The sequence below is a fragment of the Cygnus olor genome, chromosome 9 (genome assembly GCF_009769625.2).
Source record: "Cygnus olor isolate bCygOlo1 chromosome 9, bCygOlo1.pri.v2, whole genome shotgun sequence".
NCBI lineage: Eukaryota > Metazoa > Chordata > Aves > Anseriformes > Anatidae > Cygnus > Cygnus olor.
The window spans coordinates 11,853,701-11,881,167 of record NC_049177.1 but is presented as its reverse complement, the minus strand read 5'-3'; the positions used below and the strand labels follow the sequence as shown (position 1 = coordinate 11,881,167).

Below are 27,467 nucleotides of genomic sequence, written 5' to 3'. Positions count from 1 at the left end.
CTGTACAACCACTAATACAGCACCTTCAGAGTATAAACGTACCATACAAGTAAAATAGGTCGTGTTAATTCAGACTTTCACCAAAGCAAATAACTAACACACTGCACCAAAAATACAACTCATCTTGTTTACTGCAAAGTTAAATATAAAACCCCTGTTTTTGTACTTCTGAAAGTAAAAATAAGTATTTGTAAAAGAAAAAAAAGCATATTTAATAGAAGATAAGCTTAGAATCCCATCTTTCTGAATACAACCTCCTCAGTAGATTTGCCCTTCTTTTGATACAGAACGGATACACAGGTTCTGTTGCATTCCTTTTCTATCAGTCCTAATAGTTACGGTGAAGCTATGTGACATCAGAACACAACTTTCTGATGTGAAGAGACACGCCACAGAGATGAAGCATCCCCTGCGAAGCCATATGTATCCTCCCACGTCCACAACTCACGTTGGGTGCCAGAAGGAATCCTGCTGTGACTCCAGCCTGAGAAAGCCAGATCGATGCTCCCAGATTGGTATTGCACAGAAAACGACAGCACACTGGTATATGAGTAAGCGTGTTTAAAACAAAGTAAGGGCTGCAGAGCAGAGAAACAAAAAGAGAGGAGATGATGCAGCAGTGATCTGGAGATAAGCCATCTCATCAGAAATGGGTTCCCTTTTCAGGAGGCTAAACTTACAAGATGTCTCTTTCAAAAGTAATCATTAGCTGAAGAAAACAGCAGTCTGGCAAAGATAACCAGGGGGAAAATACAGTGAAATGAAGGAAACAGAGTGAAAAGAAAACCCCAAAACAAAAATACAAAGCAAAGCCATGATAAAAAAGAGAAGAAAGATTTTGCTCATTTAGCAGAGCTTCACATTGGCAGGAAGGAGACAAATGGATAAGGTCCATGCTTCCACTTGCTCCTTGTAACATGGAAATGCGGAAAAATATGTGCAAACTCTGAGAAAACGCGGGACCTTCACAACTCTTACTAAAAATGGAAAAGCGTGGCCAATACTCACTGGGTAAGGAAAGAGAGAAGAGACGTGTAAGGAAGTCCTGGCTATTTTTAGGATCGCAATGCTTCCAAAATTAAATCTGTGTAAGAAAAATTTTCCAAAGAAGCAAGGAGATTTAAAGCAAGCCTTGACACTACTCAGGTATCACTGATATTTGACTGTAACATTTTCTAGCCTAAATGCTTATAATCTGAAATGCTTTGAAGGCATGCTTCTAAAAACATGGTTTTAAGGGAAGGTTTGCCATCATTTCAACAATATGGTTATGTTAGACACAATTATCATCAAACTAATGAAAAGTACACTTATGAAGCATGAAATCTTTTTCCTTTAACTTTCCTCTGACTTCTTCCTCTTATGCGAAAATATAAAATTTCCTTTATTGTATAGAATGATGAAAAATAGCTTGTTTGGGGAGGGAAAAAGAAAAGAAAAGAAAAAAGAAGAAAAGCCCAAGGTTAATTAAAAAAAAATACCAGTCCCTGAGTCAGGACAGACACTGCCTTTCTGTCAAGAAAAGCAAAACAAAATTGCAATCAAGCAGAAACAATTCAATCAGATCCAGCCACACGATCAACCAAAGACTGTTCTTTGCGTGGTCTGGATGTATTTATTCCAAAACTACAATCTCACGCATTTCATCTCAAATTTGAAAGCCATCAGCCTGTAACACACAACATTATCAAAACCCTCCTTGAACCCATTTGTAGCTTCACAACATCTTGCAGCAGTAAGTTCTACAAGGTCATTATGAGTTGTACGAAAAGGATGTTCCTCTTTTTCTTTTAATTTGCTTTGAAGCTATTTGCTGACTTGTTTCAGCACTTCTCTCTCTTGACATGAGAAATAATGAAATATTTCTGTGCAGTAAATGATTTTCCTCCCCCAACTACCTTTTCCCATGATGAAGAATCCTAACACACATTTTAATTTCCTTCAAAAATTACTTCAAATTACTTTAAAATGACATTTGGTTTGTTCCTTAATAATTCCCACCCACACCTCAAAGTTTCGAAAGTAGAAAACAACTAACAAATATCTTATTTCATCGAGATTCAACAAAGCTGAAATTCCATATGTATTGATAATCAGAAATCTACAACTGCAATTAATTATTAAAATTGTCAGGAAATACTTTTTTAATATTATGCAATGTATCTTAACCTTAAATACAGGTGCTGCCCTGAAAAACCGCCTTGTTCTGTCTTAAAAGAAAGTCTGTCAGCAACAATCCCCAAGTTTACCTAAGCAGAGTGAAAGGAAAATTCAAGTTTCTAATAATGTATTTGGATTATGATGCATAGCCATGAGCATTAAATCGCATGTGTTGATATTCACACCTTATAAAAGCACTTCAAATTGCTAAATCCTAATACACAAGATCTCAAAAATTACAGAAAAGACAGACCTATCAGGTGAAATCAAGCTTCTATCACCATTTTATTAAACATCTCAGTATTTACCCTGTCAACTCTGAGAGCGAGTGAGGTTCTAACCTCATGAGTGAGGTTAGAAGACCAGTCACGACAGGTAATAGTCTGAAATTTCTTATCAATGTTAGCATTGCACGCTTAAAAAGATTAAAAAGAACATAGTTGTAGCAAATCTAGGTCATGAAGTGCAAACACTGATTTTCTGAGTACTGTTTTGGTTGCAACGGAACCTCTTCACTGGTGGACTTTTCTTTCATCAGCACCATGTCTCATACTCCAAATCTTTTTACTTCTCAAAATATTTGACTAAGCATATCTTCACATTTTAAGACCAGCTAAACAAGACTGAAGACATACGACCTACCTGTATTGTACACGTGTGATGTGGGAGAAGTGGACATTTCTAATAATAAAGCACTCATTTTTGCACTTCCTGACTGTCTTCAAATTAATTTTATATTTGTGGTGAATAGCTCCTTTGTCCCTAATAAACTTTAATTATTTCAAAAATACTTTGACTATAAAATCAGGTATTGCATAAATTCTGATGAAAGTTATTTCTCCCCTACCTCCTCTATCCTTCTCCATTTTCTTCATGCTTTAAAGAGTACAATGTAATCTATTTCTAATTATTTAGGCAAAAGCAAGACACACGTACTTGACAAGTTAAACTTAACCTTTGCAAACCTGAAATGCTGAAGAAATACAAACCATTATTACAAGCTCATGATAGGTTTCTTTGCTGTTTTGTTAAAAGTACACTGTAATATTACTTGAGAAAAGCTATTGTCCAACAACTATGGCCTCTTCTCCTATCTTTCCCGCTCTCATAGCCATATTACAATTAATACACATTTAACTTGTGTAACAAAAAACAAACATTCACTTTTGCTATCACCTGTCCTCTTATAAATGCCCACTACGCTACCAAACGTCCACTGGATTTGGAAAAGTGTAGACGTTTAAATAACACTCTCATTGTGGCTTTCCTTTTGCCATAAGCCTTTAATTTAAACCACATGTGTATGGGAAAGTCAGCACACACAAACCTCTAGATTGCCCTCAGACAAAGTGTCTTGTTCTCCCAGTTTAAATAGCTGCATTGCTATATTCACAGATAAAACAGCTAAAACATGTTAAAACTTCTCATTTAAAAAGTATCAATAGTAACTATTGCTACATCCATCCTTTCTAATTAGATATAACTGGTGTTCAGCATGTGCATTTTAATGCCATCCCATCACACAGAGTACTCAACCTCCAGCAAGCCAGTCTGCCAGCTCCCCAGCTCCATGTCCCTGGTCCCCCTCACTTACACGTGCTTCCTGTGGAACTCCAAGATCTTCCCTTGGATTCTTTCCTGGTTTGGCAAATACTGGTTTGTTTTTAGGTGTTCCCGATCCTCTGATTCATCGAAATCCCCTATTTCAGCTATTACAGAAAATAAAACAATGTTAAAATACAAAGAAGCAATGGAAAAGGAAGAAGGACAGAAAATGCTTCATAAGGACCTGGGGGAGACCCGAAGAGCTGGACTATATTTTCCTTTCAGCGTTTCCAGTTTGTGCATTACACTTTGTATCCAGCTTCACTTTACAAAATGCACACATCTACCCCAAGCAGACTTTCTGGAGGTTACAGCAGCACTTGAACACTGCTTGAAAAACAGACTTGTTTAAAGTCAGAGATGTGGGACTCTCAGAAAAACTCAGTTGTCTAAACATGCCTTCTTTGCAAATGCCTCACACCACACCTGCATATTTATTTATTTATTTTAAATATACATAACAATAGTTATGGATAATCCTACTTGGTAAGACAGCAAATTAAATTTTAGGAACGGTCCAAAATTAAATACACAGCAAGAAGAAAAGAAGTCTTGTGTGTCTCTATAAACTCAGATAGTGCCTACGTCTGGATTTTTGGCCTCCTCTTCACATATCCACACTTTTCAGAAATGACACTGTAGATTTAGGATGAGATTTGCAGAAAAAAAAAAAAAGATTTAAAAGTATGGAACAGCTTCCATCTAATAAAACTTGAAAGAGACCAGAAGTCATTTGCTTGGAAAAGAATAGCATTAGGCACACAGGACTTACAGCAGATGTATATAAAACTACAATTTGAATGAAAATATATAGATATATGATTAAATTTCATAAAATTTTGCATTTTAATTTCATTTGGTAAATTCATAATTGCTGGAAAAGTAAAAAATAAATAAAGAAAAAAGAAAAAAGTTTTCCTGTGCAACCTGAAAAATTAAGCTGTGAAGCTCATTTTCATGGGAGGGTGCCAAAAATATAAGCAAATTCAAAAACTAATTTGAGAAATACAATGAAGCAAAGTTCGGAAAGGGAAACAAAGAGATAAGGAGTCAATCTGACTTTGAAAGGTCACATGCAAAGAATGTTGGATGGATGCAGTAATGGAAGTATCACCAGATGCTTGTTCTGTTTCTCACGTCTTCCCCAGCGCATCTGCTATTAACTACTGTCAGAAAAAGGAGAGTGGACTACATGAACTAATAATCTCATCCAACACAGCTGTTCTTTAACAGAACATGGCAGTATCTTGTTTAAAATCAACCCAGCATACAAAACAACAACAAAAACGAAAGGTACTTCTATAAAATAATTTTATGTTAAAAATAATCATATTCCTTCTTGTTTCTACTTTTCTAGTAGGGTAAGAACAAGATAAGCAAAGCCGGACACTGCGATTTGCTCAACAGCTCCATGCTGTCCTGGAATTGTTCCTAAAACATTTGCAAAGTTTTGACAAATCATTAGCAAATTTTAGTTGTGCAACTCACTAACCACATACATAATACAGTTTTGGTCTTCCAAAAGATAACTAACTAATATTATTATAATTATGTTTTAAAAAACTAATTAGGAGTAGAGAACTAGTAACTACTTAGTAGTACACATATGAAAAGGTATAATTTAAAAGCTTTTGTGTCAAGTAAGCAAGGAGGCACAAAACCCCATTTCTGCAGCTCATATTACAGGTTTGGCTGCTGCTTGAAAGGGCAGGCTAAGCTGAACTCATTTGGTCTCAAAACCAATCAGTCTTTCAACCTGCTTGACTTAAAGGACACATTTTTAGCTCTTTAGCTGCTTACAGACTGAGTAAGCAGAAACATGAAGAGCTCCCAAATCAATTGCTTCCAATTTCCACTTCCACTCCCTCCAAAGAAAAAAGCTGCTGACAACTCTAGTGTTGAACTTGTTCTCTCACATTTCTAGTTTTATTTCTGAAACGTCAGCCCAATCTCTGTATGTTCATCACCTTCCAGCCACTGGAAAATTTAGAAACTAACTTAAGGAAGCACAGCTGTCTGACAGTGACCCCGTTTGCAGAGCCAGAGCAAGAGAACACGCAGGGGTTTTGGTTTTGTACAATCTCCTCAAAGCCAAAGTTATCTTGTACATAAATAGCAGCTGCTCCCCACAACACCAGGAACTAGCTAGCCCTGACTGTAATCCCACTGTTCAAAACAAGCAGGTTTACTGCATGTATGGAAAAGAAACACTGCAAGACAAAACCCTTCTAGTTATCAGAATGCAGGCAAAAACTTCTGTATGCTCTTAAATTCAACTTAGCAATAGCAGCATCAGCTGATGCCACCACAGTGGCGATACTAACATTGCAAAAGATGAGAGATGAGAAGAGCTGCCGTATTGTCACTGCAGGTTAGTCGTTCTTCTGCCAAGTCCCTCTTGATTTGCAATGCAAACAGATACCTGAAAAGAGAGAGTAAGAAGTACAACCTTGACATGGGAAAGAATTTTAAAACAATTGAACAGTATTTTAAAAAAAACAAACAAAAAAAAAGAGCATCTCCTAATTCTCCTGCTCTCCAAAAACAACATAAAACGGAAGCCTTGCTAACAAGGACATCCAAATAAAACTAAACCCATGACTAATCCAGCTGCACAGTGCAATTTATCAGCGTAAGTGAACACACTGGAACAAGGAAGCAGAAGGAAAACCACACTCTTTAACCAGCTTGAGTTGTGAAGTAACAGCAGCTGTAATTTTTAGCTGGAAAGAAACTTAAGGAAGACTTCAATTGATTTTATTTATTAGAATGGAGCTGAGAGAACATTACTGATCCTAGTGTCTTGTCAGGAAAAATATTTTTTGCTCACAATTCATTTACTCGGTGATTGCATTTTCCAGGACAATAATGTCAGCAGTCTATAAAGACAGTAAGAAATTACACTGCCTTTTCTTATGCACTATGATAATTTACCAAAGTATTTTCCAAAACACTGGTTAAACAGGAATAGGTTTATTTGAAAAAATGCAGGGAAAGAAGAAGAACATGACAGGATCGAAAGTGCAGTGATAAGGACTAACTTAGAACCTAAACCAGTATTTTTTTTTTGTTTTATGAATATAATGTTGGCAAGTCTTTTGTGCTTTTCTTTTTACTTGGAAGAAAGTGCGTAAATAGGCAGCAGTAAATAAGCAATATCTTATTATTATAAACCTAAACTAATAGACTGATCAATATTCTTTAACGAACTATTCAACTATTAAAAATAATTTTAAAGACTTTACAAATACTTAAAATCTCTGAAAGAGAACAAAAGATTTTTTTTAAAATGAAAATTAATTTTAAAATAATTATGCATTAGATTCTCAAGGCAAAAAGATAATAAAATGTATACATTTTGAAGGCTTTTTTTTTAGGTAGTGTAAGAAGCTACTAAAGACTATCCTATAACATACACTCTGCATTCTGCATATCTAACTGTGCAATATTGGCTTCTTCAATACAGCTACCATAAAGCATCCATGTCCTTAATAGCATTATGAAATACCTTGTTGCTCTAAACACAGACCATAATTCCACAACAAATACTAAGTAGAGAAAAACACAGTTCCTGCTCCAAAAAGGTATATTCTTAAGGAAATTCCTACAAGTAACAGTAATTAAGATAAGAAAATCGGGAGTAAAGGAAATACTTAGGTAATATCAATCATTACAAGAGGCAATCGCATCACAGGAGTTATCATCCTTGTTTGCTCTTAAGTATATCTGAAGGATGACAATAAGGAACCTTTATGAATCTATAAAAAGAATTCCAAATAAACATAGTAAATCTGGAAAAAGCATTAAAGAAGCTCTCTAAACATTAAAAAAAAAGTCCTTTTAACAAGCACAGATTTCAAACCACACTCACTGGTGCTAGTGAGTAGTTGGGTCTGCTTAATTTACCAAAGGTTCACCCAAAGTTAGCAACTGGCAAAAGTAACCCATTATAAGCACCAGTGATAAATCTGAACAGTAAAGCGTCTTTGCTAGCTGCAGTATACTTAAAACGTGGACTTCTGCAGCTTAAAGGATAAATCATTTATTAAAATATGTACTGATTATTTTATATAGGTTCCGTTTATACGTGTTTCCCCTGTACCCCGTCTCTTTTGATACCGTGATGTTTGGCAAGACCTAACTTGTACTGTTTTCTGTTTTGAAAAATGTTTTTTCTGATAACATTCTCTGCCAACACATTAAAAATGTGACACTATTTAAAAGTGCTCTTTCACTTATCTTCAGCGTAAGTCTTGCTTGGAAACAGATGCAATGACCTCCTATTCTTACCTTCCTTTTATTCCAGAAGATAATGCAAACCAAATTCTTCAGAAAATACTTTACCTCGTATATTCCTCTTGCAACTGACCCGGGTCTGGTGGGAAAAACTTTACAGCTAGACGAAGCATTGTAGTCTTTGGTCCTATAAGAAAAGTTAGTCATTTCACAAAAAAAAATTGATCTTTGTAAGCACCTGCATATTATGCTTTCCAACATCCAGAGAAACACAACACACAAAGTCTAGCTAGCTTTCAGCTTGCCAGCTGGCTATGGTGGTCCTATGGGGTGTAGATAATCCATATCAATACAGGTACAGCAAAAAGGCTCCTTTTAAAACTATGTATATATAATAGTTCCAGGGCATTGAACACAGTAAAATTATTTTGTGCAACATGAGGACTACAAAACAGCTACTTGACCGCTTTCAAAAGCATCGCAGATGATCCTGCGGGACATTCCCAGAACAGGACGGAGCAGCCGCGTTGCACAGCTCCCCCCATTGCGGCTGCCACCAGGAGCTGCCCAGGAGAGGAACCCAGGAGGGCAGCTGGACCCAGCAGGTTGCGCACAGGGACCAACGGTCCCTGCCAGCCCGCTGCCAGCATGCCCGTTAAAGCCCATTTCAGCCCTTTTTTGCCATTGACCTCATCAAGCTAGGCAACACAGAAAAACCTAATTTAGGTTTAAATCTAAACAGAATCTGAGATAACTGGAATTACCTTTCTCAGCTGCAGCAGCTATTCTTTACTCAGAATAAGACATCATGACCTGGACCCTGCGCTGACCCAGGAGGAAACATCAGGACGGGATCAGCAAGCCCAAGGCAAGGCAAGCCGCCCCCCTGGAGAGCAGCTCCGCAAAGTGCTTTGCGGCAAGAAAACCCCGCTGCGACCAGACCCCATGAACAGTCTCAGCCTCATGCCAGTATTGTTGGAGGACTGTTAGACATTACCCCAGCCATTCATTGGGCCCTTAGCAGATACTGCTGTTCTGCTCGTTTGTCTGCTTTTAAAGCAGAAGGGGTTTAGTGTTTTGCAGTCAGTCCGAACAGTAAGACGTCTGTAAACAGATTGCCTGCACCAACCCACCAGGAACTGTGGGAGGTGGCCCAGTCCCTGATGCTGGGTTTCATCCCTGGGCCAGCTGCTTCAGGTAACGGCGAGCCCATTTCTCATTCACACACAGATCTGTGCCACAAAGCGCAATGCTACGACAGTACCAGTGAGACTGCAGGGGAACGAATCCCAAGAAATTCGAAGACCAGGAAATTCTCAGGGAATTCTCCAGGCCTCCTGCCTTCTTCCCCCTGACGACTTGAGAGAAATCGGTTTTCTCCTGCTCTCGCGTTCTCAGTTGCCACCAAGAAGGGAGGTGTATGATTCTCCATAGGATTTTAACACGTCTATCCTCTCATTTGTTAGCAGAGGAACAATGAAGTTTGCTTCCTTCCTTGGAGAACTAACTTTCAGACTACCACAGCCAACTCGGCCTGAGTTACCACAGGTTTGGTGAATGAAAAAACTAAACCACTGATCCCTAATTAGGGCGTGATATCTAGAAACAGAGGCTGGAAATTAAACTTGTTAATTACACACAAGGTTTACATTTGGCAAAGTCTAATACCTTATTTCAAGAATTTTATAATTCTTGAGATACGTCGAATGCAGAAAATATATGGTGTTAATGAACCAGGAAAAACAAAAAACAAAAAAACACCACCAACAACAAATCCACTTTACTTCAATTTCCCAAAATTGCTCTTAGCCTTTGGAAAACCTCCACGAAGTTAAGAACAGACATGCATGTTAACCACACCAATCAACTGGAAAATATTGTTGCAGGAGCAATTTTGACAGCCTTCTGAATGCTACATGTGTTAAATGACAATAAAACTGCATAGTTGCTTTTGTGGCGCTTTGTATCACAACTCTTCTTTTTGTTTTTATTCTTGCCTTTTCTCTACAAATTATTTTCATTATAACTAGGAAAAGACTTTTAGCATAGTGCAAGGCAACACTGGACCAGTCTTTACCAAGGTGCAGAATGTACTGTAAGAAGCCAAATCTAAAAGCAAACAAACAAACAAAAAAAAAATCGGGAAAAATTACCCTGGAGGTACAGTGACCACCACATTCTATAAACCGGCAGCTCCTCAGAGATGGTGCCCAAATGTCATCTCCATACTGTATGCCCTTGAGGAAAGCAGGCGTTTGCATCCGCACTCATCGCAAAGGAAAACGCAGAAAGACATTTCCATCTAGGCTGCACTTGAGGCATTTCTGATGTGCACTTGTGAGCACGAGCCGTGCCAGAAAGCCCCGGGGGAGGAGGGATGGGGAGGCACCGGCACACGGTGCTGCCAAGAAAAGGTTCCAGCTCACAACCTTTACCCCCCCGCTGCTCAGAGGAATGATTCATTGCTTCAAGAACCCCCTTAATATTCCCAAACATCTGGAGGAAACCTTTCAAAAATATTACATTTAGACACTAGAGTTGTGGAAAACTGCCAGGTTATTTTCCCTGGAGCAACACTGAGCTGATGCTGAGCACACCTGGAAGCCACACACCGCCGCACTGAAAAGCCACATACAGAATCATTCTTTCCCTCTTGGCATGGACATGTGAAATGAATCCTTGCTGCAACCCAGCGTCATAAATTTGAAACCCCCTTCCGTGTAAATTGTCCATCCCGGGCAAATTATGCATACATAGTGATTTAAATTTGGATCAAAACATGGAAATCCTTTTCTATTTTCAAATTGGTCATTATCTGACTTGCAGCATAGTAACTGCAGCATTACAAATGGGCTCCGTGGAGATGTCTCTGTGATATACAAACCCCCAGAGGCACACGTAACTGCCCCCATGAGACCATAAACCGAAGCACTTCACGCAATGTACCGGAATGGTTCTGTAATAGAACTGAGTACGTCCCTGCTGAAATTAATCAAAAATAAAATCCGTATCATACCAAAGAAAAGTTTCATACATCTCAAAATAGGTCATCACCTAAGATTGGTCTGAACGTAAATTTGTTCATTTAGATGTTTTTATTTTTGAGGGCATATCTGAGATTCAGAACGACATGCATACAATTACACGGCAATCTCCATCAGCTCTGTAAACTAACATGTTTGAACTGTATTAACTTAAAAGCCCAGGATAACATCTAGCATTCTTATACTGCTGTGCTAAAAAAGAAAGTTATAAAGTTAATCCCAAAATTATTAAACTTAAAACCAAACCAAACAAAAAAAAAACAACCAAACAAGAACCTTAACAAAACTGTGAAGGCTTTTTATTCAACAGTACTGTCTAAACTCTTCTTTACGAAGATGCTCCTAATGCCATTGTATGTCTGCTACTGGATTCAATGAAGGAATAGCCTAAATCACTATTTTTGGAATTAACCTTTTAATTGTAAACATTTTCAAGGTGCTCTACATTCATATTTAAATTTTTAAAACAGCAGAAAGCCAGGAGGGGATTCAACTAGCAGTGAAGAAGGGCTCTCTCCTGAGCTACCAAAACCATACAAATTTAAAATTGGGTTCAAAATGTGAGCATGTGACAGACTCTACTGCTTAAGATGATAGATTTTTTTAAAGACAACTTTCAACGTCACTGGCAACATAACCTGGGTGGCAGGTCACCAAACAGCCGAGCAGCCATAATTTCTAGCATATCCCCATGGTCTCAGACCATTTTAGGACAATATATGTATTATGAGTGAACTTGTGGCCATTGGCCTATTGTCTAAGGCTGAGTTTCCCCTATTTATATAATAGAAAGCAGAATCCAGCAGTAACCAAGCAGTATCACAGACCTGTGTTCCACCAGATCTTTTGACTAAGACATAAATCCTTCCAGTAGGCAGCTATGGAAAAACAAACAAACAAACAAAAAAGCCTAACTGCATGGAGTATATAAAAAGATGACACAGCAACATTTTTTTTAAATGGGAAATGGAGATTTGAAGTGGTCAGGGATGTCAATGGCAGTAAGGACTTCTACATTAGTGACAAAGTGAAGATCAGAGAAAATGTTGGCCCTTTGCTGAATGAAACAGAAGACTTGGCTAAACAGGATAGTGAAAAGGCCACGGTGCTGAATGTCTGCTTTGCCTCAGTCCTTAGCAGCAAGACTGGCTGGCCTTCAACAATCCCAGGTCCCAGAGACTGGTGGAAAGGCTGGAGCAAGGCAAGCGTACCCTTGGTGGAAGGGGATCAGGTCGTGGAATACCTGAGCAAATTGGATGTTTATATGTCCATGGACCCTGAGTGGATGAACACTGAGCAGGGGTTGAACGAGATGGACCCAGAGGTGCCTCCAGCCTCAGCCACACTGTGGCATTCTCCATGCACATGGTTAGAGATCACTACCTCTGCTCTCTCAATGAAGCTGTTCCTGAGGAGACTTCAGAGAATTTCTGACAATGAGAAGGGGAATACCTGCCATGTTGAAATTCACTGAATATTAACAAGCTCTGAATTTTGCCTGGCAAGGCAGAACAATGGAGAAGGCAATTGCAGCTTTTGCAGTCCTTGTGAAAGTCAATCAGCTCTCAGACAGGATCACGACTGTAGATGTTACCTCCTCGCTCACAATGGATTTAAAAATCCAGAATATTCCTTTTTGTTTTTCTCCATTGTAAGACAACACAACTTAGAAAAGCTCACAAACACCAAATGTTATGTTTCACTAACTTTACATCAGCTGATCCAATCCATCTAGATATTTATCACACAGGAAGAATCATATGCTCAGTAATTTTCCATTCCACCCACCACATACTACATATTAAAAACACCAGGTTTGCATGCCCAAACAGGAACCATTATCATCCCTACCAAATACAATTTTCAGGGAAGAATAACCAGTAAATCAAGTAGTAATTATGAAAGCAGCCCACATAAAGTAGATGCAAATTAAGAAAAACTTCCTTTTTTAAAACTACTTACTCCGTACTTGTTTAATAACAGGTTTCATAGGTTCCAGCCAAATCTGAAATTAAAGAAAAAAATTACAAACTGGCATTCATTTGAATACAATACGAAAACATCAAAAGTAAATTCAATTTAAGCAGTACTTAATATATATGCATTTTTTCCTCACTGTAGCAATGCAGCAATTCCTTTGCCTTAAAAAAAAAGTACTTTCCATTTGAATTGACATTTATCATGTATCAGTACAAAAATCACTGATCCATGCTTAAAGCTCATTTGGACAGAGAATGAAGAGTCACTTCAGCAAAAGCACATCACCAATGCTGAGGTGGTGCACAGAAACCATGCCAAAACATGACAGTAGAGAGAAGCCCAAGTACAGAATTACAGAAGATCTGGGCGATGCGACAAGGCCGGAGTTTTTTCCTTTCCATGCTCTATCCATCCCTCTCCTATAGAATGATACTTAAATATTTTTACTCTTCATTCATTTCCCACAATTTTGTTCTCTCTTGAACAAACAGATTTTTAAAGAAAAACTGTTTTCATTCTAGTAACCATAAAACTATTATGATGTATTCTGAGTACTCAAGTCTTTTATTATTTTTTTTAACCCCCCCCCTCCAAACAAAAACACATTAAAAAAGCCATAACAGAGCAATGGCCTAGGTGAGGTCCTCATCAGTCACTTCTCTTGCAAGAGCTGAGGATTTTAAGAACCTTATTACCAGAAACTCTTTGGAAGCTTTGCAAAAGAAAAATAAACTAAACAGGCTTTGCTGTAGTCCCTTGGCTCAAAAGCAGCATGCATTAGTGCTGTTAGCATTCTCTATGATCTCAGTCATACTTTCTGCATGTAAGACCTAGAAGTAGAAAACATAATAGAGAAAGAGAACAAAGGCCCTATTTTAAGAACACTACTCAGTTTAGAAGCTACGTTGCCCTCTTTGCAAGGATAATTGTCCTGGTTTCAGGTAGGACAGAGTTAATTTTCCTCCTAGTAGCTGGCAGGGTGCTATGTTTTGGATTAGAATGAGAAGAGCGCTGATAACATGCTGATGTTTTAATTGTTGTAGAGCAGTGCTTACACCAAGCCAAGGACTTTTCAGCTTCTCGCTCTGTCCTGCTAGCGAGCAGGCTAGGGATGCAGCAGGAGCTGGGAGGGGACAGACCCAGGACAGCTGACCCAAACTGGCCAAAGGGGTATTCCATACCATCTGACGTCATGCTGAACAATATATAGGGGTGGCTAGCCGGGGTGGGGGGCCGGCTGCTCGGGGATAGGCTGGGCATCGGTTAACGGGTGGTGAGCAATTGCATTGTGCATCACTTATTTCGTACACATTATTACTATTAATACTATTATTATTATTATTATTATTATTGTTATTCTTTTCCCTGTCTTAATAAACTGTCTTTATCTCAACTCACAGACTTCACTTTCCCGTTTCTCTCCCCCATCCCGGAGAGGGAGGGGGGAGGGTGAGCGAACGGCTGTGTGGTGTTTGGCTGCCAGCCGGGCTAAACCACAACAATAATCAATTAGGATGCTTACAGAATCTTATTATTTATCTAGACCAATGATTAAAAGTGAATGCAGGCCTATACAGCTGCTGGGGCCTGTATCTATTGCAGAGAGGTACATAATGACTCTTCAGGGAAATTGACTGAAATCTGAATTAACTGAATATGAATGTCACCACCACCAAAACTACACATTTAATATGGTTTTGTAAGGGCTATGCAGACTACACTTTGAGTTACTAATTTTTAGTGGAAAGGAGGATTTTATTTATGTTTCTGAAAGTGGAAACAGCAGCAGCTACATAACTGCATTATATGTTTTTGAGATTTAACAAGATACAGAATCTGATTCTCCCCCTCTACTTTATTAGTTGACATTGTTCTGATGAGTGAAGTAGATTTACAATAAATCAAAGAGAATCCTACAGGAGACTCCAGCACTTTTGACACTTAAGCAACTGCATCCACTCAAACTTTTTATTGTAATGAATTTGTCAGGAAACATTACATACCCAATATGACTGGATGTTCTGGAACTCAATTCCAAAGTAGTCCGATTCATTCAAATTCAGATGCTTGTAAACTTCTGTCAATAAAGCCTGGCCATAATATTTGGACTGAAAAAAAAATACAACGAGATTAAGACAAACTAATTTATAGCAAATTAGAAATAGAATATGGCATCTTTAAAAACTATAGAAAAGATTTTTCACATTAGCATTGACCACCTTTGCTACTGTAATGAGCAAACACCCCCTAGACAGAGTGTACATACAGACAAGTTCCACAGAATGGCAGCCAGCGACACTGGAGGCCATCTCTACCCAACCTTATCTATGCGAGTGGACAAGATCAGCCGCAAGCTATGTGTGGGTCCTTCAGTGAACCAGCAACAATCCGCCCGTGTAGCCAGCAACTGTGGCTCTCCCCCAGCCAAAACTGACTGACGCAGGGACTGTGACACCTTTTGTCCCCACAGAAAAGAGTCTGGAGCGGGATTGCCTCCCCCAACCGTACCACTGCAGCACGCCACATTGTCTCTGTCAAGCTGCTTGCGATGGAGCCCTCCCCACCAACTCTTTGCCCAGCCTTTAGGGCAAGCTGCGTGCCACAAAACCAATGCTGACAGAAAGCAGCTGTGGTAACGCAGGTGGAAAGAGGGAGTTTTCACAGCACACCCAGAGCAAGGGCACACAGCTCTGCTTGAGGCAGCACCCGACTGTGGTGCCAGGCCATGCTGTGCGCCATAGGCCATCACAAACCACTGAGGGAAATCTGCCACCATCTCACAAAATCATTTCCTCCCCCACTCTGACTTGTTTTCATTGACACTGATGTTCCAGCTAAACACACCTGAGGCATTCATGTCACTCAGATTTCATTTATTTGGAAAAGTCAGAGCTCCAGAAGACACTACAGTTTTCCCAGTAAAACAGGTACAAACAGTTCCGTAATTGACTCTCTAAACTCAGAACAGTAGTTTTTTTAATGAGGGTAGGTATTAAAATAATTAGTAATAGAGTAAGTCATTTAAATGTGCAAATGAAAAAACAAGTCCTTTTGGTTAAAATAAGAGGGTTTAAAAAAATATAGAGAAAGTTGGGAAAACCACTCTGCATTACTGAAATTCACAAAAATTGAAGAGGAATTGCTGCTTACAAGACAGACTGACTGGCAGTGGTTTTTAGAACCATGCAATCTGGCTGTATCACTTCAAAATACCTCTGTATCACTTCAAAAAAAACTCCAGTGAGAAAGTATGACAACTGCAGTACTGGAAGTCTGAAGCAGCACTGGTAGTCTACCTGACGTGAACAGCTGACTGCATCCAGTGCCTTAACAAAGGAGGAAAGTACAGAAATAAAAGGATAGAAAACAATATGAAATCAGCTCATCTCTCTCATCCACGCTTTCATGAGTTATGTTTACCCATGAAGGCAACCAAGAGTATGAAGCACAAGTCAGGTGAATTCACATGGCACAAATACCATTAATTCCAAAAGTTGCTTGGTATCCCACTGGATGCCTCTGATGCTGAAACCCCCAAATAACCCTGCAGGAAAGCAGACGAGATCCAACACAGTGAGAAGTGCTCTCCTCTTTTTCTGGTTACAGAAACATTTTTATCCAGTTTCTGTAAGCAGTCTCCCTCGAGTTTACCCGAAGAGCTTTCTTCCCTGAGAAGACCAAATAGTGCCTTTTCAGTGCTGCATTTGAGTCTTTAGACAGGAGCACGCTGCTGCTTCCAGCTCCTGGCCTCATGGTGCACAGCAGGCTCAGACAGACAGCCTCAACACCGGCCTCCAGGCCTTGGGCGCCGTGTAAACCACACACAGAGCGAAGGAAACACATGCTTGCCCTGCCTCACCACCTCTAAATGAGACCTTCCCCTGAAATTTAGAAACAAATCAATGTAATATTAGCATAAACATTTTGCCATTTCAGAAAACAAAACAAAACCTCATGGCTGATAACCTTCCGCTGCTCCCGCGCAATGCCCGCTATAGCCAGGTGATAAAAAAATCTTTCTATCTTTTTATTCTGAAAATTCGACCATTTGGATCATCCACCACAGGAGGAGGAGAAATTCTGGGAAATGGAAAATTAGTGAGATTTGGTAACAGAATAACAGAGTAAGAGGAAACTGTTGCAACTGATTAAATTATAAAGGTACCATCCAGATGTTAAAAGTGTAAAATTATTTTAATCAGGCTTTCAACTATAAATTTAGGTGCCATTTACAGCAATGGCTTAAAAAACTCACTCTAAACTGAATTTAATTTCATAGTGATTCCTCCAAAATATAGACCAATGTTAACAATGCCACATTTTAATATATATATATTAACTAAAAATCAGTTACAAAAGCTTGAGACTGAACACATTTTATTCTGTCTCAAATCCAGTGGGAGAATTCTTCTAACAGATATTTAGTTCCTCTTTTTTTGTTGTTATATTTATCTATTTCAATATGCCATGTTATAACCATTCTTTCTGAAAAGCTTCTTAACATTTTGAAGTTTACAGAAATGTATGTTCAGTTCTGCAGTGGATAGCTCCATGTCATTGTTTTATCTGCATGAAAGCCGCAGAAAGTAAATCTTCTAAGTAATTATATAATTACTGTAACTTTGACGTCAGGTCAAGAAGCTGCATGAATGCAGAAAGGTCCCATTTTCAATATAAATTCACAACACAGCATACTTTCCATTCCAAAGTTCTCAATTACTCTTTATATGCTGCCAAGATGATGACTAATGGTATTACTGAATTGCTAAATTATTACACACACACACAAAGTGTAAAAAATTAAATAGGCAGCTAACAAAAGCTTCCACCAGTGACCCCACTCTGATTTTTTTTTTTTCTTCAAATCAACTTGTATATTCAGCTCAAGGCTGAAAACTTCTTAAAACCATGGAAGTATGGTATCAGGACAGGTACGTTACACTGTCACTGCACTACCAGAACACCTGTGTGGCAATCCCATGCCTGTATTTAGGGTGAATAATGCATTCAGACTACATGTACAACAACTAAAGCTTTGCAGTTTTCATAAGGCTTTGTGATATGATTACCACCCCCCCCACCGCCCCTTAAAGTGCTTTCACATTCTGAAATTGAAATTATTACTGTATGTAATGTATGACTAATGAATAGATCATCTTTCTCATGGAAGTATGAAAATTTGGCAGGTGAACTGAGCAGAGAAAAAAGGGATATAAGGAATTACTCCACCAAGAGCTGGTCAGACGTCAGCTGCCTATGAAATAACAGCCACCACAGCCAGTCTTGCACCTTTGTGCATTTTCTGGTATTTAGAAATAGAGGCACAACTCAATTCAAATTCAGGAGAGCTAAGGAAAGAACAGGAAAATTCAACGTGAGTGCCTGGCAAACATGACATTTGGAAGTTTTTGTGCAAATAGAAATTCATCACCATATGTGCTCAGGCCCTCCTACATCTCCTACAAGCATATGCGGGGATTCCATAAAAATTGACACGAACCCGAGTGATCTCACTTTTGTTTCAGCACTGCATACTGTGATGTAATGAAAGACCTCCAATATGGGCAAACCAAACTTCCCGTGGCATAACATACATCGTGTTGCTGAGAGTCCACATTATATCAACTAAGCTTTGCTGACATACCTAGTGTGGATGAATTTTTTACACCGAAAAATGAGGCAGCCTTTTGTTCAGCAATCTGATACCTACCTCTGCCATGATCAGCTTTGGCTGCTTCTACCTTTGGGAGCATCACAGGACACTTCTTAAAAAAAAAGTTTTCATAACAGTATAAAAGTAACATAACTTTTACATAAAACCAGTATCAGAAAGAAATAGAAGCAAACATTTTAAACTGTAGTTTCTTTACAGAACAAGGTCTCTACTTTTTTTAAGAGTCAGTCAATACATTCAATGTTAGCAATTTTTAGGACAGAAGAGTATAAGTAAATAAAAATGAGGAGTTGGAACAACAGTTATTGTCATTTTGTAATCCCAACTGCTACTTTCTATTTTCTTAAATATGATATATTACTGCCTACCTAGCAAATCCTCCCTTTGTTGGACCATTTTAGCTTCGCAAGACTGAAAAACAAACTAGGAACACAAATCATATGATTTTCAGTGGACTATATTCCAATATTATCGAAACCAATTCTTCCTCAGCAAACTCCTAAACATGTCTTTGAGAATATCTTAACTTTCTACTTCTATGTACTTTAACTTAAAAAATAACAACAAAACAAACCAAAACACAGTATTTTTATAGAGTATTCCTCTCATTTTCCAAAATGGACAAACCGCCCTTGCTCAAGCTTTCCAAAAATGAAATCCACTTTTGGCAGCAGTTAGGCTGGAAAAAAAAATTCAGTCCAAAAGCCAAGAGTTTGGAAAAAACTGAGAGTTATAAAACAGAGGTATAGAATGGAAACTTTTGTGCAAGCCAGAACAGCAGGAACCACTGGTTTCCAGCTTCAGCAAATACCAGCTGACCTTGGATTTTGTGTTAGAGAAATCTGCAACTGTTTGGAGACCAAATCCTCCAGTAAACAGTATATGTATGAAAGGAAGAAGTTTATATTTTAGATCACCACTGACAAATGGCCAGGACAGAGTGCATCGCTAGCAGCCAAAGAGAGCCTTGAGCATGAAAAGTAAACTGAATTAGATTAAGACCCCTTCACATAGATGGAGGTGGTTTTGTTTTTGTTTTTTGGTGTTTTTTTTTTCTTCTGGTGCACTTTTAGTGTTCTTCCTAATGAAAAAAAATATTTCTCATGTTTTAGCAAATTGAAAAACGACAATCAGCAATTATACGTAGTAGTTACACTAAACTTGTTATTTCCTTTCTTAACCAGAAATACACAAACAATTTGGTGATTTTATAGCTCTGTTTATCTACATTCCTTTTAAAGTCTGTTAGATCTCTGTCCAAATGTAGTTTGATATATCAAAAGCATTTCAAAACTCCCTATTAATTACGATATCATTAATGCCATGTGTAAACAAAAACTGCATTTATGAATACAGGCTGTGCATTTAAACCACATTTATTAGAAAGAAGGAAATAATACAAGATGGCAAGGAATACCATTCATTGACATCAAGATTTTCATGGCTAAAAGAAGAGGAGCTTAAGGCTCCATATTTCATTTTTAATCCACAGGCTGGAAAAGTGAAGATAACTGTCCCCTCCTTCAGTACTTTTAAAGTTTCTTCAACTTTGATTGGAACAAATAGCTGATATGGAAATGGTCCCTGTTTCCCCACACACAAATACATGTCTTTACTGGGACCCTGTATCACTTCACATAATTCACGTGCTCAGCTAAATACTGCTTAAATACCATTTCAATTTAGTTTTCTGAACAGTTAACAATTTAACAGTAACTGTATGCTTTAATAGAAGATTATTTCATTTTTCTTTTAACGGTTTGTGAACAAAATTGTATTTTAAATACATGTATTTGTTTCGCTGGCTTTCATATACTGGCAGGTCCCAACTACAGCTTATTTTACTAAGACAACAGCAAAAAAAGTTTCAAGTGCATTTAACAACTTGCAGAGCACCAGACATACAAAATACAATGTCAGTGGATTGGACTATCCTGTACAGGATCCTCCTGCCATTCCATACCATCACAGTTTCTACCTGTTATTTATCAAGGCCATCCTGATTTGTTCCAGAATTAAGACAAGAGCTGCAGGAACCAACACAGCACACAAGCAAGATTTATAAGCTGCTTCCAGTTTTCTAGCCACTATCAACTCATTCAAGGTAACTAAAACAATTATCATTAGATTCCTGCCAATAAGACTACTCTGAGTCCACTTCCAAAGTTCAAGTGCCCACAACTACATAGCAAATGGCATCTGAAACGTTCCAGCTCGTGTTCTCACCCCTCGTCTAGGTAATCTGTCCTAAGACAGGGCTGAACGTCGAGGAGCTTGCAGGGCCACGGCTGTTACACATCTCCTCCATAGCTAAAATACTTGCTTCTTCTGACATCGATATGTTTAACTACCACTGGCACAAGTTAAACACACAATTTTCTCTCCATCTTTCTTCTTTAGCACCCCACAGGTTGTTTTAAGCACTGCTTATGATTGACTTGCAACTATGGCAAACTTGAATTAGTAGGGAGCATGAAATTACACACAGGTGGAAACAAAACAGCTTTCTGTGTGACTCTGGGAGAAGAAGCCTCCCACAGAAAGGACTCCTACCTCCCGAGTTAAAAAAACAACAACTGTGTATCACGGTATTTCTATATAGCACTGAAATCAAGTTTACTCAAATATGGGTACTGCAAAATCAAACACAAATTTCTGAGTTAGTTTAAGGTACATTATTATGCTGCATACTGGGCATAATTATAGCCCAATGAGCATGTTTTCGTTAAAAAAAAAATTAAGACTCCCCCCATTTTATTTTTTTTTTTTTTTAAGATTTCTGATTTTTTAAAGTGAATCTGCAGCCAATTTATTCCAGAAATGTGAGCCTCTGGCTCATTTAATTAAGGCTTGCTTTAAAACCTGCGATCATTTAAAGGTTCACGCAGTGTTAGAACACTTCACTGCCAAATGAACCAGCTCTACCTAACAAACATGCTTTTCCAGAGTGGCTAGACTTGCCAGATGCCTGAAAGTAGGAAAACAATCATTTGTTGATGTGGGAAAAGATCCCCAAGAGGGAGGGAATTGCATGAACAAGATTGGGAAATGTGTACTTCGGTATATAGCATGGTCCCAAGCTCAAAAAGAACTCTAGTGCTGAAGTATAAGGAGCACTAGAAATAAGACACATGGTGCTTTCGAAACCAGCATAACAATTGAGGATTGGAGAAACAAACAGTTGCCAAGCGCTATGTACAGACAGCACATAAAAGATCCACCTGAAAATTACTGGGAGTCGAGCAGAAATTCGCTGTCACTTTTATCACTTGGAGAGCAGAAAAGCCCACGCACATGTCCCCCATGCCTTGGGTGCCAACACTGCTCTAGACTTCCTAGGGAAAAACATTCTGAAGTTAAGTCACTGAAATTCAAACTGAAATTAAACACCATTGGAAAGAGCTGATCGGGACACTGCTGCTCAAGATCCTGGTCCTTGATTGAGCATGCTGATCTCCCGACCACAACTGCTCACAGGCACTGGAAGCCAAACTTCTACAAAATAATTCTCAGGATCCATGAGGAGAGCAGTCTGCAGCTGTAAGGATGAGATAATCATGATTTCTCCCTCCTGCTCCCTCCCAAGCTTTAAAATTTAGGTGGTCGTATGACACGTTAGCATGTCCCAGCTATATCCCAGCTATTCTTCTCCCCTCACAGCCACCTTCAGAGGACACAGGACAACGTGGCACCAAAGTTCATACTTGGTAGCAATTAAATGCCAGCGACTGCAGCATCGTAGGCAGCAGCTGCCCTGGGGTGGCAGAATCCCTACAGCAGGGGGATCACGGCTGTGGAAATGACAGAGAATTGTGCTGCTACCAGTAACACTGGGACAGTATGTACAAGGCATACTACTTCGTATCATCTTTAAAAGGCTGAGCAACACCACACTGACAGCCTTTCTTAAACACGGATCGTACACCAGTGACACCGCCTTGTCAGCTCGCTGCATGATGTGCTCCATAGGTGACTGAAAAAACCAAGACCAGATAAAAGTGCGTAGTTATAAACAAGGGCTGCTGTCAAAATGGACAGCATGCCATTGTTAGCCATCCTCAAAATAAACTTTTCCCACTTCAAGAAGTGAGGGTACATAACGGAACATCTCAGTACCCGTTTTGTTCACGTAGGCCACAAAACAGCACAATCCAAGCTAAGAAATCAGAAGAGGCTGGGAATCTCTGTATTTCCCCCAGCTTTGCCACTGACAAGGCTCTACTCAGCTGTGCAAAACACCACGTATCCCACGGCTATTCCCTTTAACATGCCACTCCACCTAACGCATGTAAACTGTGCGCACTAGGAACCTGCACAGCATCATTTTGTATTTATCTACGGATAGATATATAAAAAGAAAACAACAAACAACAACACTATTTTAAGACATTTTAAATACAGACAATGCTTTGCTTCCCTTTGTTCACAAAAGATTACTAAAATTGCAAGTCTTTTTCCAGCAATCATGCTTTGGGGTCAAAACTATCATCCGAGCCAGCACCAACAAGACTGGACCCAGGGTTTCATTGTGGGGCACGATGATACTCCAGAGATCTTTTGGCATTTTTGTCCACTTATCCAAAGTCAAAACACGAATGCATGCCAAACATCAGTAGTTGAAGTCCAGATCTGACCGGGCTAACACCCATGCTCGGCAGGGGTCAGACAAATAATCTGACAGAGCCAACAATCCAGAGCTTTTCACAAATGTAGCAGCTTGCTAAAAAATACACAGAGCGCATAGGCAAAGCTACTTCCCCATAATATCTCCCTAACGTGCCCTGAACAATCAACCTCAGAGAAGATGCTATACTTGTTTTACCTCTAATTTCCCACATAAAGTACCTAAAAAGGCTGGCAGACAGCTGTAAGGAAGCCTACTGCAGGGGAATATTTTAAAATATCAAGGAAATAGAAAGATCATAAAAGATTATCTACACAAAGCAGGTATCTTACAGGAAGGGCCCAAACTATCTTTTCATTACAAACATTTGTACCTAATTTAACCTTCCTGTACCTAACGTAACCTAAATTGTACTCACTGTCCTTACCTCACTCCTCACTGTACTTTGAGCAGAGCATCGACACGATGGCAATGGGTTAATAAATACCTATCAGCCAGATTAGATAAGGCTGAAGCTCTGTTAACTTTCCCACCTCCAGCAGGAGACTTTCCTGCTTCTTTGGCTTTGGGCTGGCTTCCCCTGTCTGCCAGAGCAGCAGACTGAGGGGCACAACAATGTGAACACAGGATGATTTTGGTTCAACGACTCACAGGACAGCTTTAACAAGGAGCTTCTACAAAGAAGGCTTTGGGGTTTTTCATTTTTAAAAGACGAGTTTTGCCTTTTCCACTTTGAATCAGGGCTCCATCGAGCACCGTGCCTAAGCATTCTGCCAGAGGAGACAGGAGGAGCAGAAAAGCAGCTTAAGGAACAGAGAAGCCAAACGTGTCAGCCCAGATCTCCGAGCTGGGAAGGTGCACCTGCAACCAGCATCTCCCAGCTCACCAAGGACCTTTCCGAATCACCTGTGGAAACATCACTGTGAGCAGGTGTTAATAGTTAGCTCGCTTCATCCCACTTTCCTCCATCACAAGGCTGGGACTTCTAATGAAGTCTGGGACTTCTAACAACTTCTAATGATAATGATTCTAATGATGTTTTCAAACCTGCTTTCACAATAGCGATAGCACTCCAAAAAATAATAATAATAAAATAAAATGGCAAACCAAAGAACCAGAAGTGTTCTACTACAGGTGGAAAGAGATCACTTAGGAGTAACGGAGTAAGGCACTTCACATACAGAGAGCCTGACTTGCATTTCCCCTCTGCCTGTTTCAAATCTGTAGATTTCAGCCCCGCAAGTCAGACCCTCAATACCCAACGTCACAGTTTTAAAACGTCTTTTACACTAGGTATCACCATCACAGCAGTTTTTCACATGATCATTTTATATTCTCACCTTTTTACACACGTAGGCAACATTCAAGCCCTTGCCAGCAATGTGTTTTGCTGCAAGGAAACAGATGGCACAAAGGTATGCTTTCGCAACCCTGTTTGTTTAAATGAATGTTCCTATGGTTGTGTTTTTCTGAGTGCAGCAGGGTATCAGCAGGCTCCATCCTTGCTCAACGTCAAGTCCCTTTTTTCAGTAGACACGGACCAAAAATTGCTCTGAACCATGTCTTAGCACACCATATTTCCGTAGCTGTCTTCGGCTGACCAGGGTTGGCTTTGCTTTTTGTTTGGTCTCCTTTATTCTTGCTCTTTCAGGCGCTATGTATTCTACAGGATTATCCATCTCGGGGGCACTGCTGGCCACCCAGCTCTGCACGCCACCCACTCAGAGAAGGCTCCCTGACAACCACAGGCTTTTTTGCTATAGAGAATTTCTTACCGCTATTTCAATAGAATGGCCTAACACTAATTTCAGTTGACTTTGTCCATCTTTCATCACTAGATTGTGAAAAAGAAATGAGCATCTGCATTCTGCAGAAGCGTTTAAGAGTCTAACACAGCATTTCCTTTGTTACTGAGCAAGACACGTTATTGGAATTAGTAAGGAAGGTAACAGCATTTTTTTTTTTAATCATGTTTCCCATTTTTAAATAAAACATGCTGAATTAGATTATGTGTTACTTTGGAAGCCATTTGGAAGGAATTAAACAGAAGAATTGTATCACTGCATGTACATCAGATTATTAAGTTATGCATTGGTTTACCCTATCAGATCTCTGTCAGACAGAGTAATTCCAAGCAGGAATTACTCAGTGTGCTTACAGCAAATTAAGGGAAGCCCAAGAAGAGTTTAGCTCTATACCAACTCAGTGTTAAGCTGAACAAATGCAGCTCTTGTACCACCCCTCATTCACGCTTTTGAATTCATGTGAGAAGAGGTTCTCATCTATGCACGTCCTATATAATGTATCACAGCCATACAGTGAACTTGGTCTATTACATCTATATTGCAAGGACTGTGATAACACTTGATCACTATTTTACTAAATGTTTTCTGGGTTTTAAGTCACTTTACATTCATATAAGTTTTAATGGACTTTTCTTACAGGAATATTCAGATTGTTTCTCCTTTGCTGAATTGTAACTCAATTTTCTTTCCATATAATTGGACACAATGTCAAAAGAACTGCAAAAGTTGTTTCTACAATATAAATTAAATTCCTATCCTCCTTTTAAAAACAGGCTGTCTATGAAACGGCTATGGTTTTACCTTTCCCCACCCAATACCACATTCCTACATAGCATCAAGAGTCAAGCACCCGAACACGAAATAACAGGTTTTGAAAGTACAGAGTAGAATCAAACGGTACATAAACTGCAAAGCTTCAATTACTTTCTTTTTAAACCCTATAATAACTTCAAATTTTAAATAGTGAATTACTAACTTTCACTACTGAGGTCAGACAAAAATAAGTTCTAAGGCACCTTATTTGCCATATTTAGGACAATCAAAGCAGAGCAATGACAAACATCTGGCTATGATTCTTTCTGGAATTTTGACTATTTCTTTCTACAGCCTTTTTTTTTTTTCAGAGAAGAAAAATGCTGAGCTTACTAATACAGCATTTTGATTCTTTTAGCATAGCGCTTAATAGGATTCAGAAGCAGTCTGTCCTCCCACTTCCCACATATTTAAGCTGTTAATACTTCTACAGCACAGAGGGGAAACAAGCCTTTACGAAACGAAGGGCTAAGTACACGAGCAAGGAAGAAGGCACAGAAGCAGACTCATGTCAGAGCTTCGCCTGCCAGGGAACCCAAGCCTGGCCGCCTCGTCCTACAGGGAAGCCTCCCGAGCCCAGACACTGAAGAGCCACAAGAAGGACTGCCCTTCGGAAAATGACTTCAGAATAAATGTTTTCCAGCTCCCGCTACATGCTTTCTGTTCGTAACGGATGCATATTTCTTAATTATAACTCCTCAGTAGCAGTGTTTCGCAGCCACTGAGTTTGCATAACGTATGCTTAAGCCCTGATGAAATTTTTAAGGTCACTCACGGCAGTGGAGGGAGTTCCTGATAAGCAACACTTCACATCGAGTGCATGCTGAAAACGCTCCCTTCAAACCACAGGAAATGACAGGGTATGTACAAGGCTCAGATTGCTTCCTCCACAGCCCCATAAATGCTCCTCAAGCCCTAACCCAGTTCCTGATTTCAGGGCCTCCGACTCCCAGGGCTCCAGCAGCTGCTCCGGAACAACCAGTACCAGGAAAGGCGCAGCTTTCGCGACACTTTAAATTATAGATTAAATTACAGATACGTTTTTAGATTACAGATAAATTTTTAAATTACAGATAAATTAATTTACAGATAAATTACAGCCTGCAAACGGCAGACAAACCAGAATAACGAAATGTAGGCCTGACATAGAAACGTGAAGCAATTCTGCAGCCTAACAGTGAAAATTGTAGATCTAAATAAACAAGGTCAGAGTCATACAGCTGACCAGAAGAATATATCGCTGCTAGACAGAGTAAGCGACAAGTCACCGTTCTCCACCTCGTGCAGAAAAACACTCATTAATTCCTTAGTTATACAACAGAAGGACTGGCACAGAACAGCAGTAAGCTCAAAGCAGACACAAGCAGCGAGGGGGCAATACTGAATGAGAAAATACAGGAAAAAAAAGTGTAATCTTACTCGACTACAGCATCCTCATAACCTGCAGGGAAGCCCCGTCCTTCCCCGCCGCTCACCCCACGCATGCCAAAAGAAGGGAGCCAAATGGCACAGCACGGCAGGTACAC

At 39.3% G+C, this 27,467-nt stretch overlaps 1 protein-coding gene across 8 annotated transcripts in view; it reads right to left on the bottom strand.

The window, feature by feature from the left end:
- The window catches only part of FARP2 (FERM, ARH/RhoGEF and pleckstrin domain protein 2), an 85,035-nt gene that overhangs the window by 42,420 nt on the left and 15,148 nt on the right, over positions 1 to 27,467 (bottom strand). For all 8 annotated transcript variants that reach the window (XR_005822562.1, XR_005822563.1, XM_040567429.1 and 5 more), the window contains 5 exons: positions 15,029 to 15,133; positions 13,008 to 13,050; positions 8,110 to 8,188; positions 6,090 to 6,187; positions 3,755 to 3,869 (listed from right to left, as the gene is read on the bottom strand). Coding sequence is in view for 6 of the 8 variants with exons in the window: in XM_040567429.1 (XP_040423363.1) it covers positions 3,755 to 3,869; positions 6,090 to 6,187; positions 8,110 to 8,188; positions 13,008 to 13,050; positions 15,029 to 15,133 (440 nt within the window). In the remaining 2 variants the exon portion in view is untranslated. The remainder of the gene's footprint in view (positions 1 to 3,754; positions 3,870 to 6,089; positions 6,188 to 8,109; positions 8,189 to 13,007; positions 13,051 to 15,028; positions 15,134 to 27,467) is intronic.